The 26,143-nt window shown below is 59.6% G+C and overlaps 2 protein-coding genes and 1 long non-coding RNA gene across 3 annotated transcripts; 1 reads left to right on the plus strand and 2 right to left on the minus strand.

The window, feature by feature from the left end:
- Positions 1 to 4,171: 4,171 nt before the first annotated feature.
- Pdxp (pyridoxal phosphatase) lies at positions 4,172 to 10,338 on the minus strand. The gene is made up of 2 exons (XM_005322270.4): positions 9,683 to 10,338; positions 4,172 to 5,414 (listed from the first exon to the last, which is right to left on the minus strand). The coding sequence occupies exons 1-2, from the start codon at positions 10,266 to 10,268 to the stop codon at positions 5,098 to 5,100; spliced, it is 903 nt and encodes a 300-aa protein (XP_005322327.1). The 5' UTR covers positions 10,269 to 10,338; the 3' UTR covers positions 4,172 to 5,097.
- A 3,098-nt stretch (positions 10,339 to 13,436) lies between these two features.
- Positions 13,437 to 23,986, minus strand: Sh3bp1 (SH3 domain binding protein 1). Its single transcript, XM_005322271.5, has 18 exons — positions 23,817 to 23,986; positions 22,615 to 22,657; positions 22,296 to 22,400; positions 21,194 to 21,270; positions 20,855 to 20,966; positions 20,690 to 20,766; positions 20,111 to 20,252; positions 19,779 to 19,847; positions 19,547 to 19,637; positions 19,057 to 19,202; positions 18,334 to 18,445; positions 17,935 to 18,016; positions 17,781 to 17,861; positions 16,972 to 17,088; positions 16,366 to 16,463; positions 15,931 to 16,084; positions 15,273 to 15,367; positions 13,437 to 14,204 (listed from the first exon to the last, which is right to left on the minus strand). The coding sequence occupies exons 1-18, from the start codon at positions 23,873 to 23,875 to the stop codon at positions 13,792 to 13,794; spliced, it is 2,073 nt and encodes a 690-aa protein (XP_005322328.2). The 5' UTR covers positions 23,876 to 23,986; the 3' UTR covers positions 13,437 to 13,791.
- A 71-nt stretch (positions 23,987 to 24,057) lies between these two features.
- LOC110597846 (uncharacterized) lies at positions 24,058 to 25,281 on the plus strand. Its single transcript, XR_002483636.3, has 2 exons — positions 24,058 to 24,197; positions 24,853 to 25,281. It is a non-coding gene; the product is annotated as an uncharacterized LOC110597846 (long non-coding RNA).
- Positions 25,282 to 26,143: the final 862 nt, after the last annotated feature.

The following is a 26,143-nucleotide window of genomic DNA, read 5'->3' on the forward strand; positions in this document are numbered from 1 at the left end:
GTCACATCAGATCAGCTGGAACAAAGGCAGAGTCAATTTAAATGTCACCAGACTCACAGACCTACACCCGCGGCCCACAACTGACTTCAGGCTGGGCTGCCCCCCAGGAAGAAACAATGTGAACCCCAAACACTGACACGGGATTTGATTTCCTCAGAAGCTTGCTGCAAACTTGTACCTTTCTTCCCAGGAAAATCCTATGTGTGGTCAGAGAGCTGCACTTGGACTGTCATTGTCACTGTCACGGGAGGTGAGGGGTGTCTGCACCCTGCCTTCGGGATGGGTCTGCCTTTGCTTTGCTGCCCGTCAATCAATCTCTGCTTGTGCCTCAATACGTCAGTCAAGAACCTGCCTGGAGCCGGGCACGGGGCAAACGCCTGCGATATCAGCAACTGGGGAGGCTGGGGCAGGAGGATCCTAAGTTAGAGGCCAGACTTTGTCTCCAAAATATAAAGGGCCAGGATGGATGGAGCTCAGTGGCAAAATACCCCCGAGTTCGACTGCTAGTACCACAAAACAGGGGACCTCCTCAGACCCATTTGGTGCCAAACAGTCTCCTCTTGCTTAGGCTGGGGTGGGGAGTTGTTCAAGATTCCGGAGTCCTCGAGAACAGTGACTCCCTCCTTTCACCGTGTCACCCCCGACTTGGTGGCTGCCACCGGGTGGAACTTCAATAGGAGTAGGAAAGCAGGTTTGAATGGGGGGCCGCCCGGCTGCAGGTGTGTGACTTCTGTGAATCTGTCCCAGGCCTGGAAAGCGGGCGTGACCGCATTCCCAGTGTTCCTGGCTGCCTGTGAGGTGTAAGGAAGCGCCCTCCCTCCTGTGGCCCCCAAGGCCAGGCCTCGCCCCGGGACTGTCTGCTCCCCTGGGTGCAGGAGCGCCTGGCAGTGCTCTGGAAGCCCGTCCCTGCAGCCTGGCCTTTGGCTGCTGCTGAGAAGTGGACTCCACTTGTCCAGATGGAATCTGGGCCAGCGCAGCCCTTCCAGGCCTCCCTCCCACCTTGCCCAGATGGAGGCTGTGCTTCCTCCAGCTGGCACTGGCTGGAGGGCTGGAAGCCACACAGGCGCCATCCCCTGCCCCGCCAGCTCAGAGTCCTAGATATCAAGTAGGAGGGACCCTGCTTTTCCTCCAAGACTAGGGTTGAACCAGGGCACTATATTTTAATTTATTCTTTATTTTTTGGTACCAGGAATTGAACCCAGGGCCCTTAACCACTGAGCCACATTTCCAGCCTTTTTTTATTTTCAGAGACCGGGTTTTGCTAAGCTGCTTAGGGCCTCACTGAGTTACTGAGGCTGGCTTTGAACCCGCGATCCTCCTGCCTGAGCCTCCCGAGCCGCTGGGATTCCAGTGAGCGCCACTGTGCCCAGCTATATTTCATTTTTTGAGATAGGAAGGTTCTCACTAAGTTGCTGAGGTTGGCCTTGAACTCTGGTCCTCTTGCCTTAGCTTTCCCATCATGCCAGGTGTCTGTTCCCCTGTTTCGTGACACAGCTTCATGGTGCAGAAACCATCTAGAGAGGGTGGTCCCTTGACCGAGCCCACCCAGGGAGCTGAGCCAGGAGAGAAGGCTGTGGTCCTGGGCACCTGCCCCTTTAACCACTCCTCACTCCAGTGAGCTGCTGGCCCTTTGCCTCTCAACTGGGGTCTGTCCCCCTTGTGATCACAGACCCCCCACTCCCTTTGGGGAACTGTCCCTCCTCTGCGTGGAGCCCAGACCTTTTTCTTAATTGGCCTGACCCTGCAGGGCTCAGGTCTGAGCCTCTTTAGTTTAGCATTTTATTTTGAAGTCAAAGACTCACAGGAAGCTAAGCTCAGAAAATATTTGAGACCCAAAGCGGAGGTGGGGGGGGGGAGGAATGTATTGGCTCCAAAACATAAAACTTCAAAGCTGAAATCCACACATTTACTGTGCTCAAACTTAATGAAATATTAGCTTGGTTGGTCATAAAAATGTCATTCCATTGGGAAACAACTTTGTAGGTTGGGTTTTTCTCACTTTGAAAGTGTTTCCAAGTATTTCTAGAGGTCAGTCAGTCCTCAGTATGACCCTGACAGAGAGAGAATGTCTAAAACAAAAGTATAAAAGTATACTTAAAGTTATATGGTAGAGAGATACAGATATTATGTCTTGAAAAAGTCTCTAGTGTGGTACATGGCGATCTTTGATCTCTGGTGCGTCTGACGCTCGTGTACCAGGAGGTTTGTATCTGCAGGTTACAGAAAACTCAACCAAATTACTTTACAATCAAGGGAAAGTGTTCTCTGAAGTCAGGGCTGTGGAGGGTTTTGGCAGGATTATTTAGTGGTTCAGGGAAATCATCAGCAATCTAGTCCTTGAGCAATCACAGACTGCAGCTCCGTAGCCAGTCCTTGCCCTTAGGAGGACCAGCTGAAGGACCTGGGGAGTGGACCCCGATAACGCCTGTTAACATCTGTAACAGGTTTTCAAATGGTTCGAAATGTAAATATGTAAGCTGCACGCCTGTGATCCCAGGGACTCGGGAGGCTGAGGCAGGAGGACCGCGAGTTCAAAGCCAGCCTCAGCAACTGCTGGGAACTTGTGGGAAGGCTTACCTCACTGTTGTTAAAGGCCACAGTGAGCAACTCGGTGAGAGCCTGTCTCTAAATAAAATACAAAATAGGGCTGGGATGGGGCTCAGTGGTCGAGTGCCCCCGAGTTCAATCCCCAGGACCAAAAAAAAAAGTAATATGTAGAGAGCCGTTGGCAAACCGGGCAAATGTGAACAACTGGCGACATTGGTGAAGGACTTGGGGGTGCTGGAGCCACTCTTGCACTCTTCTGTTGGTTTGCAACTTCTAGACTAAAGCGGGAGGCGCAGGCACAGAGGCCCAAGCCTGCATGGCCCCAGCACCAGGAGGGCTGGGGCAGGAGGACACCTCAGGTGCAGGAGTTGGAGCCAGCCTGGGCGACAGTGAGGTTCTGTCTCAATAAGTAAACAATAAAGTTTTGGGGAAACACTTGTAAGTTCTTCTGGCCTCTCTGCCCTGCCACCTGCAGCGGAATCACGAGGCAGCCCCCAGCACCACATCTGAAGCGGAGAAGAGCGAGCCCCTCACCGTGCGTGGCCTTTAACAAGGAGGTGAGCCTTCCCACAGTTCCTAGCAGACCCTGTCTCCTTGGTCACTGTCTACGGCACCTAGGACCATGGAGACCAGGAGGAATCAAGTAACGGAGACCGTTTCAACCCAAGCTTTAAACTCATCCACTTCCCTGCTCGGAGGAGGGTGCCTCCAACTACACCCAGGGACGTCAGGGTTCCGTTGGCACAGGAGGGAGGAACGGCTGTCAGGTGCCGGCTGGGACCTCGGCTGGGGGAGAGGCCCATGATCCGGGTGGCGGACAGCTGTGTCCAATCCCCAGGGTCTGGGTTACCACGTGGGCAGGTGACATAAGCCCAGCCAATGAGAGTCTGCCCTGGGACACTGGGTGCTGCCTGGCGGGTGCCAGAACCACCTCAGAGAACCCACACCTCTGACTGCATGCTGCAGCCAGGTCTGCCCAGGCCTCCTCCTCCCCCAAAGAATCCTGGCGGGAGAGGGTCCCCGCGCAGGAACCCCAGCCCTGGCTCTGCAGACACTGAAGCTGAGCAGGAAGGAGCACTTGTGCAGGAGAAAGCACAAGTGGCAAGTCAAGACAGGCCAGGAGCAATCCCGTCCCTGCCCCTTGGTGGCCCTGGGGTGCAGCAGGGGGACACACTCCCGAGCATCTCACCTGAGCTGCTGGGGGTGGAAACCTCATCCTGCACCTTCCTGTCCTCTCCAGGGGCTGCAGCGCCGCAGTCAAGGCAAATCCAAGTCACAGCCCAGCGGTGCGCCCCACCCCCCACCCTCAGCTTCCCGGGCTGTGAAACGGGATGAGTGGGGGGACGGTGGTAGAGACCCGAGGGTTTCCAAAGGGCTGAAAGAAACTGGTGCAGACCCAGCAGGCCCAGCTCCCTGGCAGAGCACCTGCCTGGGTAAGGCCCGGGTTCTACGCCTGGCACCACCAGAAAGAAAAATGACTCACTAACGTGGGGGTGGAAAGTGAGGGCACTACTGCAGCAGAGAACACTCCGGAACCGGCAGATCGTCCCGTGGGCAAGGTCACGGGTGGGCGAGCACCCGGAAGACAGGCCCCGCAGGCCCGCTCCTGGGCCAGACACGCGTGTGCACTCCCACTCAGACTTTATTAAGCAGGGAGGACTGGTTACAACCAGGGAGGGGGCAGGGAAGGCCCAGCCCCCCCACGTCACTGTCACACAGTATAAATAAATAAATAATAGGAGGGGGGTAAAGGTGGCACAGCAAACACTGACCACAAAGGGGGCAAGAAGCCTGCCCGAGCCATGGCCACCTCAACACTGGACAGGTACCGGGATCAGGTAGGGGTGGGGCTTTTGGTCACAGTCTTTGGGGAGGGGTATCTTCAAACTTGGCCCCTTAACGTACCGACTCGGTACCCCTGGCTGCTCCATTTGGACCCAGATTGTCAAGAGGCCACTGTCTCTAGGACTTTTGGATCATTCTATTTGGGATCTAAGAGACCAGTGGGTCATTATTACTGATGGGTCCACCCAGGACCTAGGACGTTCTCCGATCATTGTCACCTAGCCCTATGGGCTCCAGGACATGCAAGGGTCACTGTTCCTTCGGCTCCTATGTGGTCCACTCAGGACCCAACACTAGTGAACCACTGTTACTTGGCTTCAGAATGGAGCCCTCAGGGCGAGGGCTGTGGTTCCGAGACTCCGACTGGTCAGGAACCAAGGGGACAACCCCAGGGACAGGCAGGGCTCTGGAGGGCCCAGGGAGGGCGAAGGGGCAGGGACTCCTCAGTTGGCACCAGCGCCCATGTTTCAAGGAGGGGGAGGCTGGGTCAGGCCAGGGGGCCTTCAGGCTGCTGGGGCGGCTCCTGGAACAGCAGAGAGCCTGGCCATCGCTGGGAGAGGGCAGTGGCCGGTAGACCCTCCCTGGGTCCCAGGCCCCCAGTGCAGAGGCCAGAGGAGGGGGCTGTGGGCCGCGGAGACTCCTGCCCCGGGCCTCCACCTACAGGCTCAGAAAGGGGAGGACGGGGCTGGGCTGCGGCGGGTGGGCTCAGTCCTCCAGGCCCTCGGTCAAGTCCGCGATGCTCTCCACGTAGTAATGGGGCACCAGGTCGTGCTGGCCGGCCGCCAGGTAGGCCTGGGCCTCCTCCAGGCGGGAGACGCCGGTGAGCGTGAGCACGGTGGTCATGCCACAGCGGTGGCCGAAGAGGATGTCGGTCTCCAGGCGGTCGCCCACCATGAGTGTGCGGGCAGGGTCCACACTGAAGTGCTCGGTGATGCACTCGAACATGTAGGGGCTGGGCTTGCCCACCACCAGGGCCTCGCGCCCCGAGGCCATCTCCACGGCGGCTGCCAGGCTCCCGGTGCCTGTGGACAGAAGGAGCAGCGGTCAGCGGGGGTGGAGGGGCCAGGGACGGAATCAGGCCCTGGAGCCAGAATCTGGGAGGCAGAGTGGCCCAGGAAAGGCCGGGCACGGCTGTCGCAGGCTCCCAGGTGTGTGTGGACGGCACGGACCCCACACCCAGAGGCCTGTGCTCCAACTCCTCCACCGTCCCTCCTGGGAGGGCTAGTGAACCTCCCAGTGCCTCTGAATCCCCAGCTCTAAAGAGGACACGGGTGACACTCCTCTCCCATGGGTACTGTAAAGGCTCAAGGGGCCACTGCAGGTAAACGGGGCTGATTCAGTCAGTCCTGCCTGAAGTTCAGTTTTACTCTGGCAGCTGTGTGCCTTCAGGCAAGCCACTTAACCTCTCTGGAGTTTCCAGGGACTTGCTGCAAAATAGGAATCCAAGTAATACCTTCCTCCAAAGGGATGCTGTGGGCACCACGGGGGCCAGGGCTTTGTACAAAGAAAAGCACATCACCGACGGCACGTGTGGCTGGACACTGGCCCAGCCTGTGTGGAATGCAGCAGGGCAGAATGTTCCCACTTCTGTCCTCAAGCCAAGGGCAGTGATCACCAGAGAGCGCCAACTGGATACAAAACGCTACACGCCCGCAGAGTGGGGTACAGTGACCACCGCAGGCCAAACGTGGAACCAGCCCAAGAGTCCAACAATAGGTGGCCTGTCAGGAAAGGCCAGTCCTGCCCCCGCCCAGGACCAGCCGGCTGCACAACGGGAGTCCTGTGCCTGTCCCACAGTCTCGCCCCTTCACACTGGCGTCCTGAGAGGTGACCACGTGAGGACCCACTGACTAGGCACGTCCTGGACTATCAGAGGCTGAGCTGGTGCTCATGGGTCCTGCGTCACAGATGGGAAAGCTGAGGCTCAGTGACACCAAGGAACTTACCCAGGGGCAGCAAGGCACCTTGCACTTGGGGGGCCTCGCCCAGTCTTTGGCTGGGCTGGCTTGGGAGGGTGGATGGTTTCATTTTATGGGGAATTTTGTGAGCTAGTGATTAAAAGAAGACACAACTAAAAAAGTCAACTACCGCTGGCCGCAGTGGCACACACCTGTAACCCCAGCAGCTTGGGAGGCCGAGGCAGGAGGATTACCAAGTTTGAAGCTAGCCTGGGCAATTTAGTGAGAAAATATCTCAAAAATAAGAAGGGCTGGGGATGTAGCAGCTCAGTGGTATAGCTCCTGGCTTGGGGAAAAGAGAGAGAAAAAAAAATAGACTCTCAAAACCCAATCATTAACTACTTATTATATCACTTTTTTTGGCAGGGCTGAGGATTGAACCTGGGGGCGCTCCACCGCTGACCTACCACTCCAGCCTTCCTGATTTTTTAAAATTTGAGACAGGGTAAACAAGGCTTGCTACATTGTTCAGGTGGCCTCAGACTTGTGCTTCTCCTGCCTCAGCCTCCCAGTAGGATTACATGGGTGTACCACTGCACACGGTTCACCGTTCCACACATTTACCAACCTGCGCGCTGAGGTCATTTACACTAGTGAGGATGGAGATGCCACTGGATCTCCCCAGCTCTGAGGTCAGGGGCCTCCAGCGCCCCGCGGTAGATCTGAGCCAGCCACGTGGGAGCGCTCACCCCCAAGCCAGTGAGCGGCGTCAACTGAGCTCGACCAGCTGTGAACCACTTCTCAGCACCCAACGGCCCGGCCAAACACCCTGGGCCCCCTCTCCCTTCTCCACTCCACTTCGCTGAGCCAAAGGCACAGAAAGGAAGAATGGGTGGGGACAGCAAGAACCCCTAGCCCTGCAGCCTTCAGATAAGGAACTTCGCCAGTACCACAGCATCAGGGCAGAGGCGAGGGAGGGCAGGAGCCAGAGCAGCACCTGGCAAGCCTCTCCCTGGCACTGCCCCGGAGCAGCCTGCCTGTTTTCTGGTTGGTTTGTTTTGTGCGGCGACTGAACTCACGCTGCTCTACCACGAGCTCCGCCCAGCTGCTGCTTTCCTTAAGAATGGGATGGGAAGGACTCCCCGAGTCACTCCAAAGTGGTGTTCTTGGCTCAAGAAAGGTCTCAGGCACCAGCACCTTCCTTTCCCCAGATGGAGTGGTCACCCTTGGGCCCCGCGTCCCACTTCATTCATCCTGCTCATGTTTACTGAGGCCCAACCCGATGCCAGACACAGGACAGAGCAGCCCACACAACAAAAGTCCTTCCTCGGGTGAGCACGGGTAGGGAAGTCTGTGGGTCCAGCTGCCTGGGCGGCCACAGTGTCCACCAATCGCCTTCCGCAACCCAGCTGCTGTCTGGACGCTGATAACTGTATTTGCAGTTCAAGAGGCTGCCGTGTGGCAACAAGGTCCGCGCATAATCTAGGAGGCCCATGGGGTGGGGGAGGGGACCTCGGGGTGGGGGATCGGTGTTATTTTAGATTTGATGCACACCAGGGGCCTCTGTCAACACTTTCACCATTTTGAAACAGTGTTTCAAATCACCACTCTTCAGTTCTGCAGGACATGACCACAGCGCTGCATGTGTTGAGCCTCTGCCTCCCCCTCCAGGCAACAGGAGTGACCAGCAGGGCGGGTGGTCCCAGCCTCATGGGTACCCAGACCCTGGGGCTGGTTAAGCAGCAGCCTGGAGGGAGGCCTGGCAGGGCACCTCTCCCCAGCACCCCACACCACCCTTCCTCGGCCCTGGGGAACCTCTCCCCCCAGAGCCTTAACCTGAGCCTCGGGGACTCCAGGGAAAACACTTCCCAGCGTGGCCCGCAGGCGGGGAGCTCAGCAGCCGTGACCACCTTCTGCGGCCCTCCCTGCAGATTTATGGGGAAACTGAGGCTGATGGGGTCAAGTGGCAGATAAGTCCAAGGCAGAGCCAGAAGAGGCCAGGGATAGAGAATCCCTTCCTGCCACCCCATCATAGCACCGCGTCTCCTTGCTCCCTGTCACCCTGCCCTTGACTTGCCTCCTCCAGGAAGCCCTCCCTCCAGCCCATCACTATCCAGGGCCTACCTCCCCTCAGTCAATACTACTCCGCCCCCAGGATATGGTATCAAGGACTGTCTGGGGCAGGGACCCACAGAGAGGGAATGACAGAGATCTGTCCCTGTCCCCTGCCTGACCGTCGTACACACTCATCACTGCCCACTGGCTTCTGCCACATCCTGCTCTAGTCCACCTTGAACACTCTGTGACCAAGGAGCTTGTGCCTGCGCCTGCCCTCCCCACAGGGAGGAGCACCCAAGAAGACAGCAGGGAAGAGTGCTCTGGACGGGGTGTATCGCCAGAGCCAAGTCCGGGTTCCCTGGCTCTGTCACCAACTTACGGTGTCCTCTTGGGCAGCTCACTTTTTCAGAGGGAGGTCTTGGGCCTGTTCTGGCTCTGCCTGGACTTCTCTTTGCCTCAGTTTAATTAAGAAGTGGGACAAGCTGGGTGTGGTGGCGCACACCTGTAATCCCAGCAGCTTGGGAGGCTGAGGCAGGAGGGTCGTAAGTTCAAAGCCAGCCTCAGCAGCTTAGCAAGGCCCTAAGCAACTCAGCAAGACAACCCTGTCTCTAAATAAAATACAAAAAAGGGCTGGGGATGTGGCTCGGTGGTCGAGTGCCCCTGGGTTCAATCCCTGGTACCAAAAAATGCAAGTGGGATAATACTCCCATCTCTGGAATAATTTGGAAATCAAATGAAAACAGACGTCAAAGTGCTTCATGAAGCTCCTCACACGTGGGAGGACTCGGCCACAACACGCACCATCTGACCAACTACTAGGTGCCAGTCACTCCCTCGCATCACTGTTCCCTCAGGTGGCCGGCATTTCCATTCTGCACCCAGGCAGCCGCCTGGAGGTTATGTAACCCAAAAAGATTACACAGCGTACAAATGGAACTGGAAGTCAGGTCACACTCCACCTGCCTGCTGTCCACACACCTGCCTTAGCCTGCCTCACCCTCCCACAGGGGTGGGGGGGAGCCGATCCTTCCAGGCTTCTCCAAACCCGAACCCATGGTGGATAAGGCAAGAATGACAGGAGCCCAGGAGGCTAGTTCCGGAAGTCCAGGACACCTGGATTCCACCTGCTTATCTAACTCACTCCCTGGGCTTATCATCAAACAGGGACCCCATCACTGCCCCTCTCAGGTAGGAATTACCAGGTGCGGACACAAAGCATTCTGGGTTCTTGCTGCGTGGGGGCTTCCTTCGCATCTCTCCTGTTGGCCACCTGTACCCGCCCCAGGGATGAGTGGTCACCCCTCCACCTGTTTCCCTGCCAGCTCTGTGCTCACCCGGGGTCCGGCTGCCGTCGCTAAGCGGATGCCAAGGGTCGCGGTCGGTGGCCACAAGGAGGCACTCAGGGTCGCGCAGGTGCGCACACGCTTCGCTCAGTTTGGCGAAGGAGAAGTGCTCATCGTAGCCCACGAGCACGGCGCGCACGCGCGTGGCTGCGCCGCCCTCCACGCCCGGGTCGTCGCCGGGGTCCCCTGCCAGGCGCAGCCCCGCGGCGCGCAGCTCGGCACGTAGCCCTTCGCCTCCGAGCACGAACACGACGCCCTGCGCGTCCGGCGGCCCGGGCAGACGCTGGCGCAACAGACGCGCTGCGCACAGCGCGGAGCTGAAGAGCTGCTCAGCGCGTAGCCCCCCGAATCCCAGGCGCGCGAAGCGGAGGGCCAGCTCGGGCCGCGCGCGCCGGCTGTTGTTGCTCACGAACAGCGCCGCCTTGCCGGCCCGCGACAGCCGCTCCACCAGCTCCGGAGCGCCCGGCACCGCGCGCTCGCCATTCCACAGCACCCCGTCGCAGTCGAACAGGACCCCCTGCGTCCGGCCCAGCACGTCGCGCAGGGCCGCGCCGCGCAGCCGCTCGCAGCGCGCCATGCAGCCGGCTGGCTGCCTGCACGCCCCTGCCGCTCTCCCTCCGCGGGCACGGCGCGCTCGCCCGACGTGCAGGCCAATCAGTGCGCTGGAAGGGCAGGGGGCGGGGTCTTGGCTTGGCCTGCGGCCAATGGGAGCAAGAGAGTTCGAGAGGAGCGCGGACGCTAGCGTACAGAACTTGGAGAAAGGGGCGGCACTGTGCCGCCACCGAGAGGAGGGCACCAATGAAGAACCGGCTTGGCCCTTGGCCCCGCCCCCTCGCTCTGCTGGGCCAGTGGAGGCTGTTTCAACTCCCACTTGCTCCTTAAAGGGGTGGGAGGCTGGGAGACGGACGCTCATTCTAACAAATAAAGAGCTACGAAGAGAAGACACGGAGCAAAGAAGCCTCACCGTCGCCAACCAATCACAGGCTTAGGAGGAGTGGTTGCTAGGAGGAAAACAGATGCTAGGAGAAATGTTTTGGGCTCAAATCTCACTGACCTTTGGACCGTGGTCCAATTCTAAGCAAATCCTGAGAAAAATGTTGGGACGAGAGGCACACGGTATCTTAGACGCGGGCCCTTGGTTTAGGCCAGTGGTTCTCCATGCTGGCCGTGCTGTAGAGTCCCCTGGGAAACTTATTATTTTTTTTAGGTGTAATTTACATCTGATAAGATGCTTAAGGCCTGAAATGACAATTTGATGCTTTTTTTTTTTTTTTGGCGGGTGGTGGGGGGAGGAGTTAGGAGTAAACCCCAAGGGCTCTTGCGTGCTGTGCAAGCACTCTGCCACTGAAGTATACCCCTGGCTCCTTTTTAAAATTTTTATATTATTTTATCTTATTTTGGGAGAGTTCCAGGGATTGAACTCAGAGGCACTCAACCACTGAACCACATCCCCAGCCCTATTTTGTATTTTATTTAGAGACAGAATCTCACTGAGTTGTTTATGCCTCGCTTTTGTTGAGGCTGGCTTTAAGTTTACGGTCCTCCTGCCTCAGCCTCCTGAGCTGCTGGGATTACAGGCATGCACTGAAGTGGCACCCCCTTGCTCCACAGAAAAGCCCTCTTCACCATGGCTGATTTTAGGACTGTCAGAAAAAGAGTCCAATGTAGATAAACTTCCTATTTTCTTGTCACCCTGGCCACTGGCTGGGAAGATAACAGCACTCCAGGTGCTGGACACCTCCTTACTAGTTTTCACAAACATGTATCCAATATAGTAGTTTGTAGAAATGTGCAAACCAGGCCTCTGGCCTTGAGCTGGGCTTCACAGAGATGTCTACATTTTTAAGATAAGTTACAACTGGGCCCATGGTAACAGCGGGCAGGGGAAGGAAAGAAAGGGGAGAAGAAGCTCTCCCCTTCTCAGGTGTTGTCCTTGAAGGGTTAACTTGCCCAGAACAGTGAAAGAAAAAGCTGCTTTGATGTGAACTTCTGCAGACTGTGAGCTTCTGAGCCCTCCCCTTACACACTGGGGATAAAACTCTGAAACTCCCTGAACTCGGGGTTCAGGGGATTGATTGGTTACAGCAAAGGCTGTGCCCCCTGAACCTGGCTGCGGCCAAATAAAACTGTTTCCTGCTGTCTTTGGTGCTCTGCCTGTCTGTCCCTACAACAGCACCACTGCACCCAGCTAAAATTTTATTTTGAGGCAAGGTCTCACCAAGTTTCCAAGGCTGGCCTTGAGTTTGCCATCGTGCCTCAGCGTCTCCTGTAGTTGGGATTACAGGCGTGAGCCACTGTGTCTAGCAGTTCGATGATTTTTTAATTATCTATTTAGTTTATTTAAGAATATATATTTATTTTTAAGTTGTAGTTTGACACAAAACTTTATTTTATTTATACTATTTTTTTTTAGTTGTGGTTGGACACAATTATTTTATTCATTGTGGTGCTGAGGATGGAACCCAGGGCCTTGCACGAGCTAGGCGAGTGCTCCACCACCGAGCCACAACCCCAGCCCTATTTTATTTATTTTTATGTGGTGCTGAGGATGGAACCCAGGGCCTTGCACTTGCTAGGCAAGCGCTCTATTGCTGAGCCACAACCCCAGACCAATCTATTTTTGGTACTGGGGAATGAATTTAGGGAAGCCCCCAGTCCATTTTATTTTTTATTTTGAGACAGGGTCTCACTAAATTGCTGTGGGTGCTAAATTGCTGAGGCTGGCCTCAAAACTTTTTTTTTTCTTTTAAAAAATTTGTTCTTTTTAGGTACACATGGAAGTGTATTTTAACATATTATACATACATGGCGTATATCTAATTCTACTTCCGATCCCATTCTTGTCTGGTCTCAAACTTGCGATCCTCCTGCCTCAGGCTCCTGAGTAGCTGGGATTAGAGGTGTGGGCCACTGGAGGCTTAACCCTTTCTTCTCCTCACCCCCTAGATCCCCTAGGGGACTATTTCTATTCCCCAGTGCCCTGGGCCTTTGGCCTCTGACCTTTGCCTGGAATGTTTCTGCTCTTCCTCTCGCTGGCTCCTGGAGGACTCTCCTTAGAGGCTGCCTCCCCCAGGAATTCTCCCCCAGGGTTCTTTGATGAACCTTCCCCTGAACACACCTCAGGGTCTGTTGGGGGTCCCCCTAACTAGGCTGCTAACACAGGCCTCCAGTGCCCTGACAGAAGCTCCTGGGTGCAGCCTGACTTGGGGAGCCAGCGCAGGCCGGCCACACAGCAGCCTTGGGAAGGTTGTGAACGGATCCCTTCCTGCTCCTGGGGAGCCCTGCCTGCCCCCCGGGGTGGGGAAATGCAGTAGCAGCACCAGCACTGCCAGGCGCGTCTGTGCACAAGGTGGTGCTTGGCGCTCACAGGAGCGTCCCACTGACCCTCAGAACACCACCGTCGTGGAGGGACTGTCTCTTACGAGGAATCGGCGGCGTTCCCGGGAAGCTGAGTGGACTGCCCAGCTGTGGGGAACCTCAGACCTCATTCTGGTCCCAGGCCCGCGCCTGGCTGCGTGACCTTAGCAGTCACTTATTTCCAGCCTCAACCTCCTCCCCTGCAGGAGCTAAGGGCATCCACTCCCCTGGGGGATTGAACAGAGAAGCCCGGGCGGGTGCAGCTAAGAAGGGGCTCCCGCGCTGGCTGGAAGGAAGAAGGGAGCCAGGGGACATGTCATTCTTCCCCTTGATAAAGTGGCTTCTTTATTTTGAGGACAAAAAATAAAAACTATCATTAGGGCAGGGCTCCAGTTTTATCCAAAATAATTTATTGACCTGCCTTATAAAAAATATACTGGCAAGAGAAAAATAAGTCTCGTGAGCAGGCAAGCCTGTCCTTCCTTCTGGTGGCTTCCCTGGGACCCTGCCAGAGAGTGAGGAGTCGGGTGGGGGCCCAGGTCCAGGCTGGACAAGGAAAAGGCAATTTCTGGAGGACTGTCCTGAGCCCTCCTGGCCGTGGGGGTGACCCAGTGGGCACAAAGGCACTTGTGGGGGGAAGCTGGAGGTTCTACTCCTTGGGAGGGGCAAGGCTGTCCTGGGAGGTCCAGGCGGGAGGGGACATGGAGGGGACGCGGAGGGCTAGCCAGGGAGGAGCTGCCTGCTCAATCGGTCTCCGAGGCTAGGCCCCTGGGCCGGGGCTGAGGGGGCACAGCTGGGGGGGTGGGGGCCACAGCTGCAGCCTCAGGGACCCCTCTGTCCCCTGTGGTCGCCCCCAGGTCCGCCTGTGCAGGCAGACTCATGGAGACTGGGTGGGGGGAGGCTGGCCCCGGGGAGGCCAGGCCAGGAGAGGCTGGTGAACGCCGGCTCTGGCGCCGGGCTGGCTGAGGGGGCACAGGGGGCAACGGAGGTGGCACAGTGGGGGCCCGGAGGCTGCTACCCACCAGACGGCGGGGCAGAGCTCGGGGTGTCACAGGGCTGCTGGAGCCAGGGGACAGGGGCGGGGCTGGCGGGGACGAGCGGGTGGCGGAGAGCTGCGGAGGTGGCATGGTGGGCCTGGCTGGCGCCGGGCGCTTGGCTGCGGAGGAAGGAGGGGGACGAGGTCAGTTGGCCACATGCTGCCCACCTCTGCCGGGGATTCCCAGCTGGCCCCTCCTCTGGGTCTCCGTCAAGCTCCTCAGCCCTCCAGACCCTGCGCTGCCACCAGGTTAGGGGAGCAGCCGGTCCCTCCTGCTCCTCTGCCACGTCGCCCAGTTTTCTCTCCTCACTGGACTTGTCCTCTGAAACCACCTTGACCCTTTGATCTTTGCCGCTGGTTGCCAGATCCCATCACTAGAGCTGACCCCAGTGTGGCCACCTAATCAGCCCGTGGGCACAGTGCAGGGACGTATCCAATCAACGTGTGCCACCTGTCCCCATGACACTGGGGTCTTGTTCCCCCCTCTCAGAAACTCTGGCTCTCAGAGACCGTCCCCCCACAGCTCTGACCCCGACGCAGTCGAGGGCTGGGGGGAGCCAGGAGGAGGCCTGGACTCTGACCCTAGCTCCGCTGGCCGGGACCTGGGGTGACTCTTTTGCCCACTTTGACAAACATCTTCCCCCTCCTCCAGGAAGGTCCCTGCGTGGCCTGGCACCTCCTGACACTGCTGCGGTGCCTCTCAGCTCCAGAGTGTACCAGGTGGAAAGCTCCAGAAGCCTGGCTGGGAGGGCTTCCCGGGGTTGAATGACCTGCTCCCCAGGCCACCTCAGCCAGGTTGACAGGTGGACAAACCAGAGGTGCCAGGCCCTCCCCGTCCCCTTTGAAGACGCCCCTCTGCCCTCCGTGGTCTTGGGCTTCTGGGGCCCGGGACACACCCATGCTCACGCTGCCTAACCGAGCCCCACTCCCCCTGCAGCCCCGCTCATTCCCACACAGCCTCCCCGGGATGGTGCGGTCACTGTGCCACCTCACCGAAGATGAGGCTGAGGCCCAGGCAGATGATGTCACCTGCCTAAGGTCACAGAACTGGAATTTGACCCTGGACTGCCCAGGTGGCAAATGTGGGCTTAGACCAGCTCTGTTCCTGGCCCCTGTGGTCTAAGAGCTGGGCTGGACTGGGGCTGCCCACCCTCTGTCCCCTTCTCTGCCTAGACCCCAGTAACTCACTCCTCCGAACCGTGTCCTCTGCTGGGGCCGCTGTCTCTGGGGGGCTCCTGTTGACCTTGGGGGAGGCTGGTCGGGGTGGGGCCTCAGCCTCTGTCCTGCCACAGGAAGGAGAGGAGCAGGGTCAAGCTGGCCTGTGTCCCAGAAGTCACCCGGATCCTGGGGAGACTCAGGCAGAGTGGGTCCCCCAGTTCACTCCCGTCACCTTGTGGCTATGCTGGGGATGTGTCCCCAGGTCAGATCTCCTTGGGAAGATGCTTCTGGCATTGGCCAGGGTTTGTGGCCCTGCCTGCCGTGTGACCTTGTGGCCTGGAATAAGAGCTCTAGGGGCAGTGTTTGCCCGGCTCATCTGAGGACCTTTAAGGTGTGGACCCGGCCATCCGCGGGTTATGGAGGCAGCATGCCCAGGATCTCTTCCAGATTTAAAGGAGCAGGGAGAAGACTAGAAGGTGTAAACCAATTCTAGAAAAGTCTCCTCCCAGTTTCCTAAATCCCAAGGGCCTGAAGTGTGCTCGGCACATGGCAAGTGCTCCGTCAACACCACACAAGGGGACGCGCGAGGCTGGGGAGCAGGGCCTCGGTCTCCATCACCCCCTCCTCACCGGGAGACCAGGCTGGGGGCTGCAGGCCGGCAGAGGGCCAGGCATGCTCGTCCTCTCACCTTTCCTTGGGGGCCACTGAAGCTGGCGCTGGGGCCAGGGTGGCAGCTGGGGTGGGCACAGCAACAGGGGGCAGCTCCTCGGACGCAGGCCTGTTGCTGACCTTGTCCTGAGGGGCGAGGGCTGAGAAGAGGCCTGAGACGTTGAAGTTGATGTCTGGAGACGGGAGGAGCAGGTCTCGAGTTCAGGTCTCCGCCGGCCTCTCAGGGTCAGGGCCACCCTCCCTTCCTGCGAAGGACCTGGGCTTCACCCTCCCACCCCACATGGGCTTGGTGACAGTCCCAAGAGGTCGACAGGATCACCCCCGTTGCTCAGAAGAGAGACTGAGGCTCGGGGTAGAGGAGGCTCCGGAGGAGCTCCCGGGGACTGAGGCTGGTCTCGGGGCCCAGGGCTGGGAGGCAGGTGACCATGGATGCATTCCCGAGGACAGCACTCACCTCCAGGGAAGAGGGTGTCTGCGTTCTGGATCAGCGCCTCGACCACGCCCACCACCTGGATGGAAGACACGGAGGCCGCGTCCAGCTGGGCCTGGTCCCTGGCACAACACGGGGGATGCAGAGGGTCATCCACTAGGTATCATTCCAGTGGCCCCGACTCTGGCCCTGTGCTGGGCACTGGGGACACACGGATGAAGTCCCAGTTCTCAGAAAGCTCAGAGACCATCCGTTGAAGGCAAACGGATCACGTCCCTGTCCTTCACCCATGACAGACATCACTAGCCGATCACGGGCCCCTTCCCGTGATAACTTGGGGAGGGTAACTCCCCAAGGCCCGTCTGGATGGTGGGGTGGAGAGGGAACAGGAGCTCTGGACTCCCAGCTGCGGCACCAGGCTGTCATCCACCCACGACCGCCAGTCCCCAGAATGCCTGTTTCCAAAGCTCTGTGGGGTCCCTAGTCCCTTTGGGCTTCTCCTCACAGCAGACTTGGGAATAGGAGCTGCTCAATCCACTCCACGGAGGAGAAACTGAGGCCCAGCAAGGTAAACAGCAGGTGGCTGGGGAGGGGACTGCTCCCTCCTGGTCCCCGGCCCTCGGCCCTCACCCTTCCTTCTCAGGCGGCCACAGTAGGTTGGGCCCCAGGACGATGGCGATGTTGCTGGGCGTCATCTTGTTCACCTCCTGCTCCTCGGCCAGCCGTGCCAGGAACTTCATCAGGTACCTGGGGCAGGAGGTTGGCTTGGGCCGGGCAGAGCATCTTGGGCCACGGACACCCACCGGTGCCCCTCAGTCCCGAGGACTTCCCAGCCCAGGGTTTCCAAACAGGGGGCTGAAGACGGGGATTTTTGTTGTCTCACTCTTACAGTCCTGGGGGTTGGACCCAGGGGCGCTCTGCCACCGAACCACGTCCCCAGCCCTTATTAGTTTGTATTTAGAGACTGGGTCTTACTAAGGTGCTTAGAGCCTTGCTAACTTGCAGAGGCTGGCTTTGAACCTGAGATCTTCCTGCCTCAGCCTCCCGAGCCACTAGGATCACAGGTGTGCGCCACCGCGCCTGGCTGATTTTAAACGTTTTAATAGTTTAGCTGGCCCAACTGTGTTGGCAAGGGCTAGGAAGAGAGTCCTCCCAGCTACCCTTGAGGCAGAGACTTAATGACCAGGTGCTGACACCAAGTTTCTTGCCCAGGGCCAGCAGTGGCAGGGGCGTGGCTTAGGGGTGTAGGTTTCGTTTATTTCAATAACAGTATTAAATATATATATATATATATATATCCACTAAGCTGTGTTTTCAGAACTACTGCTTGGGACACAGTGACAGACCTGGACGGAGGCCTGGGGCTCCTGAGTCCCAGCTAGTCTCTGGGACTAGACTCAACTTGGGGACGGCCAGAGGTGGAGGTGGCCCGGGCTCACCTGAGGTTGCTGAGGTTCTCCTGGGGCAGGCGGCCACACGCTTCTCGGAGGGCCTCCAGCCGGGCCGCAGGCTCCTTCAGGCTGAGGAGGGAGACAGCCGGTGAGCCCAAGGCTGAGCCTCTGTAGCCGCCTCCTCTCCACCCCCAGTCCTCACCTGGCCGCCCTCATCCAGTCATCGTAGAGGTCAAAGGTCATCAGGGGCTCTGGCAGCTCCCGAAGATAGGACTTGAGGGCACCTGGCAGGAGCAGGGTAAGTTCAGAGGCAGCCCCCAAATGGCCCCTCTGCACCCTCAGGCCCAGCTCTCCGTGTGTCCCATGGACATGTCCAGGCCTGAGAGTTCCTTGGGGCCTCAGACCCGTTTGGCAAAATGTTTAGTGATCGTGATGCTGGGAAAATGTACTTCAGGGGGTCACCACCAACAGGAGCCCCAAGTGTCCTTGGTGTCTTCTTGGTGAAGAGAGATCTTAAAGCCAAACTGTCACGGATCATCTCAGGCAGCTGTGCCCCGTCCCCGTGTCCCCGCTCCTGCCCAGGGCTCCCTCCAGCAGGCACCTGCCACGGCGTGGGGGTCCGAGCAGAACGCCTCCAGGCCGCGGGGGTCCGAGGCCATCGTCTGCTTGAGGCGCTTCAGCACCGAGGCCCCAGCGGCCAGACGGAAGAGGCCCTGGGGGGCAAGAGCGGCAGGTGAGGGTGGAGAGGGGGCCGGAGGGCCACAGGCTGGTGGCCGGCAGGCCCTCACTGGCCTGGGTGTCCCCGCCGGCTGGCGGGCGGGCGGGTGCACACCACAGGGTCTGTGAACCTTCCAACTCTCAAGGCCCATAATTCTGAGCAAGAGGCAGGGTTGAACCCCAGGGGAGAGCTGGGAAAGCTGGAGACAGGAGTCTGGCGAGGAGCGGGGAGAGAGGGGAGCCCAGCACGGGCTGAAAGGGCCAAGGTACCCACAATGCTAAGGTGCAGGGGACAGATACGGGCCAGCATGGGACAGTGACGGCACTGTGGAGCTCCTGGCAGCAATGACACCTCCTCGTGTGACTCTGGGCAGGTTTATCTCTTTGCCTCCATTTCCCCCTTGCAAAATAGAGCCACATGGTCTCCCTCCCAGGGCTGGAGGGGCATGAAGTGGAGCATCATTACGTGGAGGCCATCAGTTCAGTAGTAGGAGTCCGGGCCTTCTCTGGGGACCCGTGCTCTAACCGGGAATGACAGCCCCAGGACAGGGCTGCCTAACAGTCCCAATGCTAAATCCTAAAGCCCCCGCTGCCCCAGTGGTCCCACCTCTTCCTGCATGCCCTCAGAGAGCAGCATCAGGACGCAGGCCTCGATTGGCAGGGCAATGTCCCGGCCCAGCTCTTGCAGGTGGCTTGCCAGTGACACCCCATACACCCTGGAGAAGGGGGCGGCCGTCATCGAAGGGGAGGGGTCTGCAGGGATGAGACAGGCCCCTGGGCTGTCAGGCCGGGGTGGACAGGCACCCCAGTACCCTCAAGGTGGTATCACCTTACCCCTTACTCCACACACACTTGAAAGCACCCATGATACTTCCTGAACTGGCCACTGCCTCTGCCTAGGCCAGGCCCCTCTCCTCCCTCTGACTCCTAGGCTCACAGTGGCTGCAGCAACCCGTCCACACAAACCCGACCCAGACTGCCCCTGCTCCAAACTCAACCATAGCTCCCTATTGCCCTTCAGGATGGGGTGCTAGCTTCTTAACTGGCTCTGGGCAGGGCACAGTTGGGGGTGTGGGGTTGGCCAGCCATGTCTCCACCTGCTTGACTGTGATTGTCCCTCAGCTCAGCCAGGGCTGTGTCCAGTGAAGTCAGCGACCTGCGATGATAATCAGCCTGGATCTCCAGAAGCTGTGGGGACAGATAGACATCCCCGAGGGAAGTGAGGGAAGCTGAGAAAGATCCACAGAGCGGATCCCCGGCCCCACCGCAGGCCCTGGCCCTTCCTCCACCCGCCGAGTGGCAGATGGCGAAGCCGGGCCTTGGACTCACATGAATGAAGTAGTTGGCATATGAGTCCTCCTTGGTGGAAAAGTGGTACAGATCCGCCAAGTACTCATCCTTGGGACAGAGAGGGGAGGGCGTGTGCCAGGTGAGGCTGGGGGCAATCGTCCTGTCACTCACTCATCAGCAAACACACCGCGTCCCGCCTCCCGGGGGTTGGCATGGTGCAGACAGTGGTGCCCACGAGGTGGTGGCCGAGCAGATTCTGCCTGGATCCCAGCTCTGCCGCCTTGGAGAATCAGGTCACTTCTCTGAGCTTCCTTTCCTCATCTGTGAATGGGGACAGTCCCACGCTGCCACCCCGCGCCCGGTGTCCTCACCTTGCACTGCTCCACCTTCCTCTTCAGCTCCTCCTCCTCCTCCTTGAGCGTCTCCACCTTGTTGGCTGTGGTGGGGTGGCCGTGGCTGCCTGGGCCGCCGAGGCCTTGACTGCTGCCTGAGTTCTTGGCGGCCTGGCTGAGCCTGGGGGTGATCCCAACGGGGGGTGGTCACCAGCCCCACGGCGTGTCCAGAGCCAAGGGTCCCCTCCGCACACCTGACCGCACGGCATTCTAGGGTGGGCAGACACCAATCCTGGGCCTCTTCCTGGCTTGGGTGAGAGGGCTCTGGGGCGACCCCTGGTGTTGGGTGTGGTGATGACAACCACTAAGCTCGGAGCAGGATGGGCCTCCTGCCATTCAGGGATCTTGGAGATTGCAGGTATCCTAGGGGTCACCGTGACACTGGGCTCCCCATGACACTGGCTGTCACCAGCACGTACACAGCCTCTCATGTACCCTCCCCACATGTGTTCCCACGGACCAGCCATGGGCCCAAGCACACACTACCCAGTGGGCCCCGCGGTCTCCTAGTGTGGCAGGGGTCTCAGAGCTGTGGCCTGACCCAGGCCCAGGCCCTACCTGCTCTTGAGGGTGTTCCAGTCGGAGACCAGCTTCTGCAGGCTTTTCTTGTGCTTAAGGATGGTTGGCAGCTCCTCCTGCGGGCAGGGAGGGGAAGGTTCAGTGGGCAGAGGGAGGGAGCTGGGAGCTGGGGAGGGTGGGACCTGGCGCAGGGGACAGGGTCACCTCACTCAGCCTGCTGAGTGGCTGCAGGACATCCCTCTCCAGGGTCATCTCAAACTCGGCCAGGATGCGGGCCAGCTGGTTCTGGATGACACAGCTCATCTCCAAGGCCTTCCTGTGGAACAGCGCCCGTGGGCCAGAGTCCCGCGGCCCTCGCCCCACCTGGAAGCACTTGGTGGGGCCCCTCCTCCAGGCTCTCTCAGGCCTGGCCACCCTCACCGAAGGGGACCCTGTCCCCAGCCGGTCATCTTTTGGTGTGGATGCTCTTGCCGACCTGGACCCCTCCCAACCTAGGATCACTTTCCAGTATCCTCAGATGAGGGTGGGGTCCTCTCTGCTCACCCCATGCTGGAATCGGGGTCCAGCTCCTTGAAGCTCTCGGCCATGGTGGTGGACAGGGCCATGAGGGGAAGCTTCTTCTGCAGGGAATGTGGGATGGGCTGTGAGCATGAGGGCACCTGCCCCCCACCCTGCCTGAGCTCCCTCGGGCAAGCCCCAGGCAGAGGGGAGGGAACCCAGGAGGGCCAGACACAGGGGGTAGTGAAGACTGAATGACAGGGACGAAGAGGTGACGTCTCCTTATAACCACGTACAGAACCCCCCATCTGAGGTCCCCTTCCCTCCCTTCTAGAAGTCACCTAACTGGGCAGGAAGGAATCCCAAAGTCCCATCAAGGACTAGGAAACTACTGCACAGAGAGGGTAGGGAACTTACCCAAGGTCACACAGTTGGAGGGAAAAAAAGGAGGAGCTAGCCTTGGAGTGGGACTCTTTCCCCTGCCCCAGGGTGTAACAGTTGGCTGACCTGGCCACCTCTGAGTGCTGAGCTCAAACCTGCCATGGCACCCTCTTGCCAACCCCATGTTCTGGCCACATTAAATTGTTGACTGACTCCCCCACTCTCCCACCTGGAGAGACAGACAGCACCTAGCTTTGGGATCAGAGACCAAAGGTCAGACTGGACTTCTGTCCCTTGCTAGTTGTGGATCTTAGGTGAGGGACTTTAAGCCTATTTTCCTCATGTGTAAATAGCATCTCCTGCTGGGGCTCGCAGCCCCCCCGTGAGACAGGCTTGATCATGTCTTAGCAGCTGAGTGGCATCGAGGGATCAAGATAATACCAGCGAGTGTCCCTCAAAATCCTGCATGAAGGCCACTCCCTCCAGAGGCTGCCCAGGGAGACTGCTCTGTGAGCTGATTGGACAGAAAGGCTCAGGTGCTGTCAGAGGCCAGCGGGGGCCCACAGGGATGGTGCAGAGGGGCAGGGCCAGGAAGGGATGGGGAAGCCAGGGCTTTCAGGAGTGAGGTACCTCCCCAGGGCCTTGGGAGGCAGTCTCTTGACCTAGGTGCAGAGGTTCACACTGGCAAGGGAGAGCCCAGCCCTTACCTTGCCCCTGCACTGGACAGAAACCTCCTGCCTGGGTCCTCCCAGGAACCCCCACTCACCACCCGCTTGTCCATGTCGGCCCCACTCTGGCCCTGCAGACAGGCCTGCAGCCGTTTGTGGACATTGTGGGCTGCTCGCTTGGCGGGCTCCAGGCGCTGCTCCACCTGCGAGGGAGAGGTGGCTGTGGGCCGGGGTGGCTGTCCTCCCTCACTGCCCTGCTGCCTCCCTAGAGCAGAAACTGCCTTCTCTTTCCTCCTCCTGCGACCCCGCAGCCAACAGCAAGGGGAATGACTCCAATGGGGCCCAGCCAGTGTCCCCAAGGGCCTTTCTGAGGCAGCCTGCTCAGGCCTGCCTCCCTCAGCGGGCCCAGGCACGTACCTGCAGCAGGTCCTCACCCAGGAACTCGGCAGTCTCAGGAGTGCTGCGGGGAGGGGACAGTTGATGTGGAGCAGGTTCAGGAACCCCTGCCTCCCTGCCCCCCCCCCAGGGCACTGGGACCCCGGTGGCTTCCAGTGCCCCTCCCAGGTGTGGCCACGCTGGGTGGCCTGCCTGCCTCATCCCAGTTAGAGCACATTCCAAGGGGTGGAAGAGGATACATGACTTCCTCCTCCACCTGGGGCTGTGTCCTGAGTGGGTGGGAGGGCCACAGGGCCCAGCTGTGGGTGGCAGGGGCAAGGCCTCTCTTCTGCCCGCCTTGCAGACTGTCAGCCTTCCCGGAAAGAGGAGGCCTAGGCTGGCCCCAGAATGGGAAGTGTGGGAGCAGGGACTTCTGGGCTGTTGGGCACAGGAGACTCTGGACACTAGCTGTGGGCAGGAGCGGGCAGCCTCTGGGTCCCCTCTGGGGGACCCACAGGGATGCTGAGGCCCCTCGCAGGGTGGCCTGGCTGCCCAGGCGCACACAGGCGATTGTGCCAGTGTGAGACTAGAACTGGTCTCTGGACACGCGGTCCCTTCCCCTGGGACCACAGAATGGGGAACTCAGCTGGGGAAGGAGCAGAGGACAGGCCTTCAGAGGCTCCCCAAACTTCCGGCCTCTGCTCTGCCAGCTCAGGAGCTGGGGGAGGGCACCAGGAGACCAGGGGACATTTCCACCTGGGCTGGAGAAAAGCAGAAGCAGGACCAAGAAGCAGGAGGCCTGTGGGCAGGAGGAGGGGACCAGAGGGGGCAGGACAGGGACAGTGGCTTCTCTCCAGACCAGGACTGGGTCTGTTCCCCTGCCCCAAGGTCTGGGTCCCTCCCCCACCTAACAGCCAGAAGTGATTAACTGTCCCCATTGTCCGGAGGGCACAAGTGAGGTCAGGGAGGACGATCACTCCGAGGCTGCGGAGGCAGAGAAGAGCCAGGTCCCTGGTCGGGGCGGTCTCCCCCACGCAGCCCCGTCCAATCGGGGCTGGGGCGCCCCTTCCCCAGAGGCCAGCTCTGCCCTGGAGTCGGCGGCCTCGGTGGGGAGGAGAGGGCAGGGTTCTAGCGGCTGGAGGGCGGCTGCCCAGCTGTCCCTGCCTCCCCCACCCGTCCCCCACTCTCCGCGCCCTCTCGGGTCCTGCGGGGCGAGAGCGGGGCTGGAAGCGGGTGACACTCACCGTCCCAAGCTGCCCGTCTGGGCCAGCTGCCGCATGCGGTGCAGCTGCCGCTTCATCATCGTGGGGCCGGCCTGGGCGCGGGGTCGCGGCGGGGGTCGGGGCGGGCGCCGGCGCTGCCTCCCGCGCCGCCTGGCCCGGATGGGTGGGCGGCGCTCGGCTTCCTGGGCCGCGCGCCCCGCTGCCTCCTCCCGCCGACTCCGCCCCCGGCCCCCAGGTCACTCCTCTCTCCAAGTTGCCGTCCCGCTCTCCCCGGGCTTCCGGGCCCCCCACGACCCTCGCTCGGCCGCCCCGCGAGTGTCCCGCCGGCCGGCCGCCCGCGGTCCCCAGGTCGTGCGCCCGGCTCCTCCCCGCCCGCCTGGCCCCGCCCGTGGCGGGAAGCAGGTAAGCCGCGGCCGCCACCGCCCTCCGTCGCGCGGGCCTCGGGTACAAACAACCTTTGCACCCCTCTCAAGGAAAAGGAGGGCTGCGCGGCTGGGAGGGAGGCCCAGGACAGGGGCCTCTCTGACCCGGGCTGTCCCTGGGGCCGGCAGAGGGATGTGGCCCCGGCTCCCTGTCCCAGAGCACCTCTGACCCGGCTGTCCCTGCTGGCTGGCGGCCTGGGAGCTTTGACTTCTGGGACCACCGGCTGCTGTTACCTTGGGACAAGTCCCTGGCACTCTGCACCCCAGTCCCTAGTGCACTGCTGTCTTGACCCCCCATCTGCTCCTCCAGCCTTCCAATTCCTGCTTTTGTCCCCCTGTGGGGGACCTCAGCAGATCCAATTTCTTGCATCTGTAAAGCCCCTTCTCCTCTCATTCCTCCTGGCAAATGTCCCCAACTCCTGCCCTTGCCTTTTTGTAAGTCGGTGATGTGGGCGCTGTTTCCCGGAGTCAGCTCTTTGGCCTGCCCAGCAGGTACTCTGGTTATACAGGACATGAGCCTCTGAGAAAGGGCTGTCCTTTCCCCTCCCAGTGTGGCCGGCAGGCATCAGGGGAGGGTGTGTGGGAGAGGCCCCAGCTCCCTCCACTTCATGAAGTCGGTTTCTGTTCTGTTCCAGCTCTGCCCAGCACCTACTGCCTGTGGTGGACAGACGGGCACTCCCCAAACGGAGCACCTTGGCTTCAGACATCTCCACATTCCTAGTGCCCAGAACAGGGCCTCACTGGAAACTGGCGGCCCCTCCAGTCCCTGAAGGAGGGTCTGGCAGGCCCCATGGGAGGCTGGAGGAACTGAGATGGAACCCAGCAGCTGCTCCCAGCTGGGAGCCCACCTGAGTGGAATCCTGGCCCCAGGATCAAAGGCTCAGGTCTGGGTGAGGGGATCCCTCCCCACCTCCTTTCCCCCACAGGAAGGCTGCTGGCCAGGGATCCTGGGGAGGGTGTGGGGAAGCCCTGGTGAGCAGAGTGCATATTGTGGGCCTGGGTTTGGATGTCGGGGTTCTGGTCCTTCCCTTCCACCTTTCCCACTAGCCAGATCCTAGAACTTCCTTGTGGCTCTGTTTTCTTGTCTCTGCAATGGGCACAACCTGTTGGGCACAGCCTTGGGAAGCTGAAGATTCCCAGGCTGGCAGCCTGACCTCAGGTGCCAGCTCTCCCACCTGGGGAAGTCTCTGGACTCCACCATGCTCCTGCCCTCTTCCAGCTCAACCTCCAGCCCAAACCACAGCAGACTTGGGCTTGTCCAGCTGCTCATCTGGTCTGAAGGTTCCTGAGGGTGAGGCCTGGCTTGGTCTAGGAGGGGACCGGTCCACATGGACTTAGCTGCAGCTTCTGTGGAAACAGCCAGCATCGTATCAGGCTGTCCCCTCTAGCCAGGGATCCAGGTTCCCCTCTAGCCGGACCCAGGAGACTTCTGGTTCTGACCTGGCCTGGGCTGCTGTACCTCTTGACTGGACGACTGGTGTCGTCAGCAGCTGGGCACCGGTGTGTTTTAGGTCCTCTCATGTCACACGGGGCTGTGGAGTCATAGAAGGCTGGAAGCCCCAGAGCTTGGGTCTGAAGCTGTCCTTGGAAAGATGTTGTGATCACATGCAGTTTCCATCAGTGAACGCTGGGATCACTGGGATTGTGGAATTTTTAGAAACTGCAGGTGTGGGGTCTGGGGATATGGCTCAGTGGGTAGAGTGCTGGCCTCACATGCACAAGGCCCTGGGTTCAATCCCCAGCACCACAAAAACAAAACAAAAAGAAATGCAGGTGAGGAAAGGCCTCAGACCAGCTGACCCCTCCCACGTCCCTTTCCTAACCAAGGGGCCTGTGACTTACCTGGCTCTACACCAGGTTGTGTCTCCTCCTGGGGGGAGTCCTGGCACTCATCTGGCCCATGCAGGATCCCTGGGAGCCCAGCAG

This window comes from Ictidomys tridecemlineatus, chromosome 6 (genome assembly GCF_052094955.1).
Source record: "Ictidomys tridecemlineatus isolate mIctTri1 chromosome 6, mIctTri1.hap1, whole genome shotgun sequence".
Classification (NCBI taxonomy): Eukaryota; Metazoa; Chordata; class Mammalia; order Rodentia; family Sciuridae; genus Ictidomys; species Ictidomys tridecemlineatus.

Excerpts from the sequence above, each read along its gene's own strand:
- Pdxp (XM_005322270.4), bottom strand. The coding sequence starts at position 10,268 with ATGGCGCGCTGCGAGCGGCTGCGCGGCGCGGCCCTGCGCGACGTGCTG. Across the intron at positions 5,415-9,682 it reads CGACGGCAGCCGGACCCCGG|GCACCGGGAGCCTGGCAGCC; the intron begins GTGAGCACAGAG and ends TTCTGTCCACAG.
- Sh3bp1 (XM_005322271.5), bottom strand. The coding sequence starts at position 23,875 with ATGATGAAGCGGCAGCTGCACCGCATGCGGCAGCTGGCCCAGACGGGC. Across the intron at positions 20,767-20,854 it reads CACTCAGCAGGCTGAGTGAG|GAGGAGCTGCCAACCATCCT; the intron begins GTGACCCTGTCC and ends CCCTGCCCGCAG. Across the intron at positions 19,848-20,110 it reads GGAAGGTGGAGCAGTGCAAG|GATGAGTACTTGGCGGATCT; the intron begins GTGAGGACACCG and ends CTCTGTCCCAAG.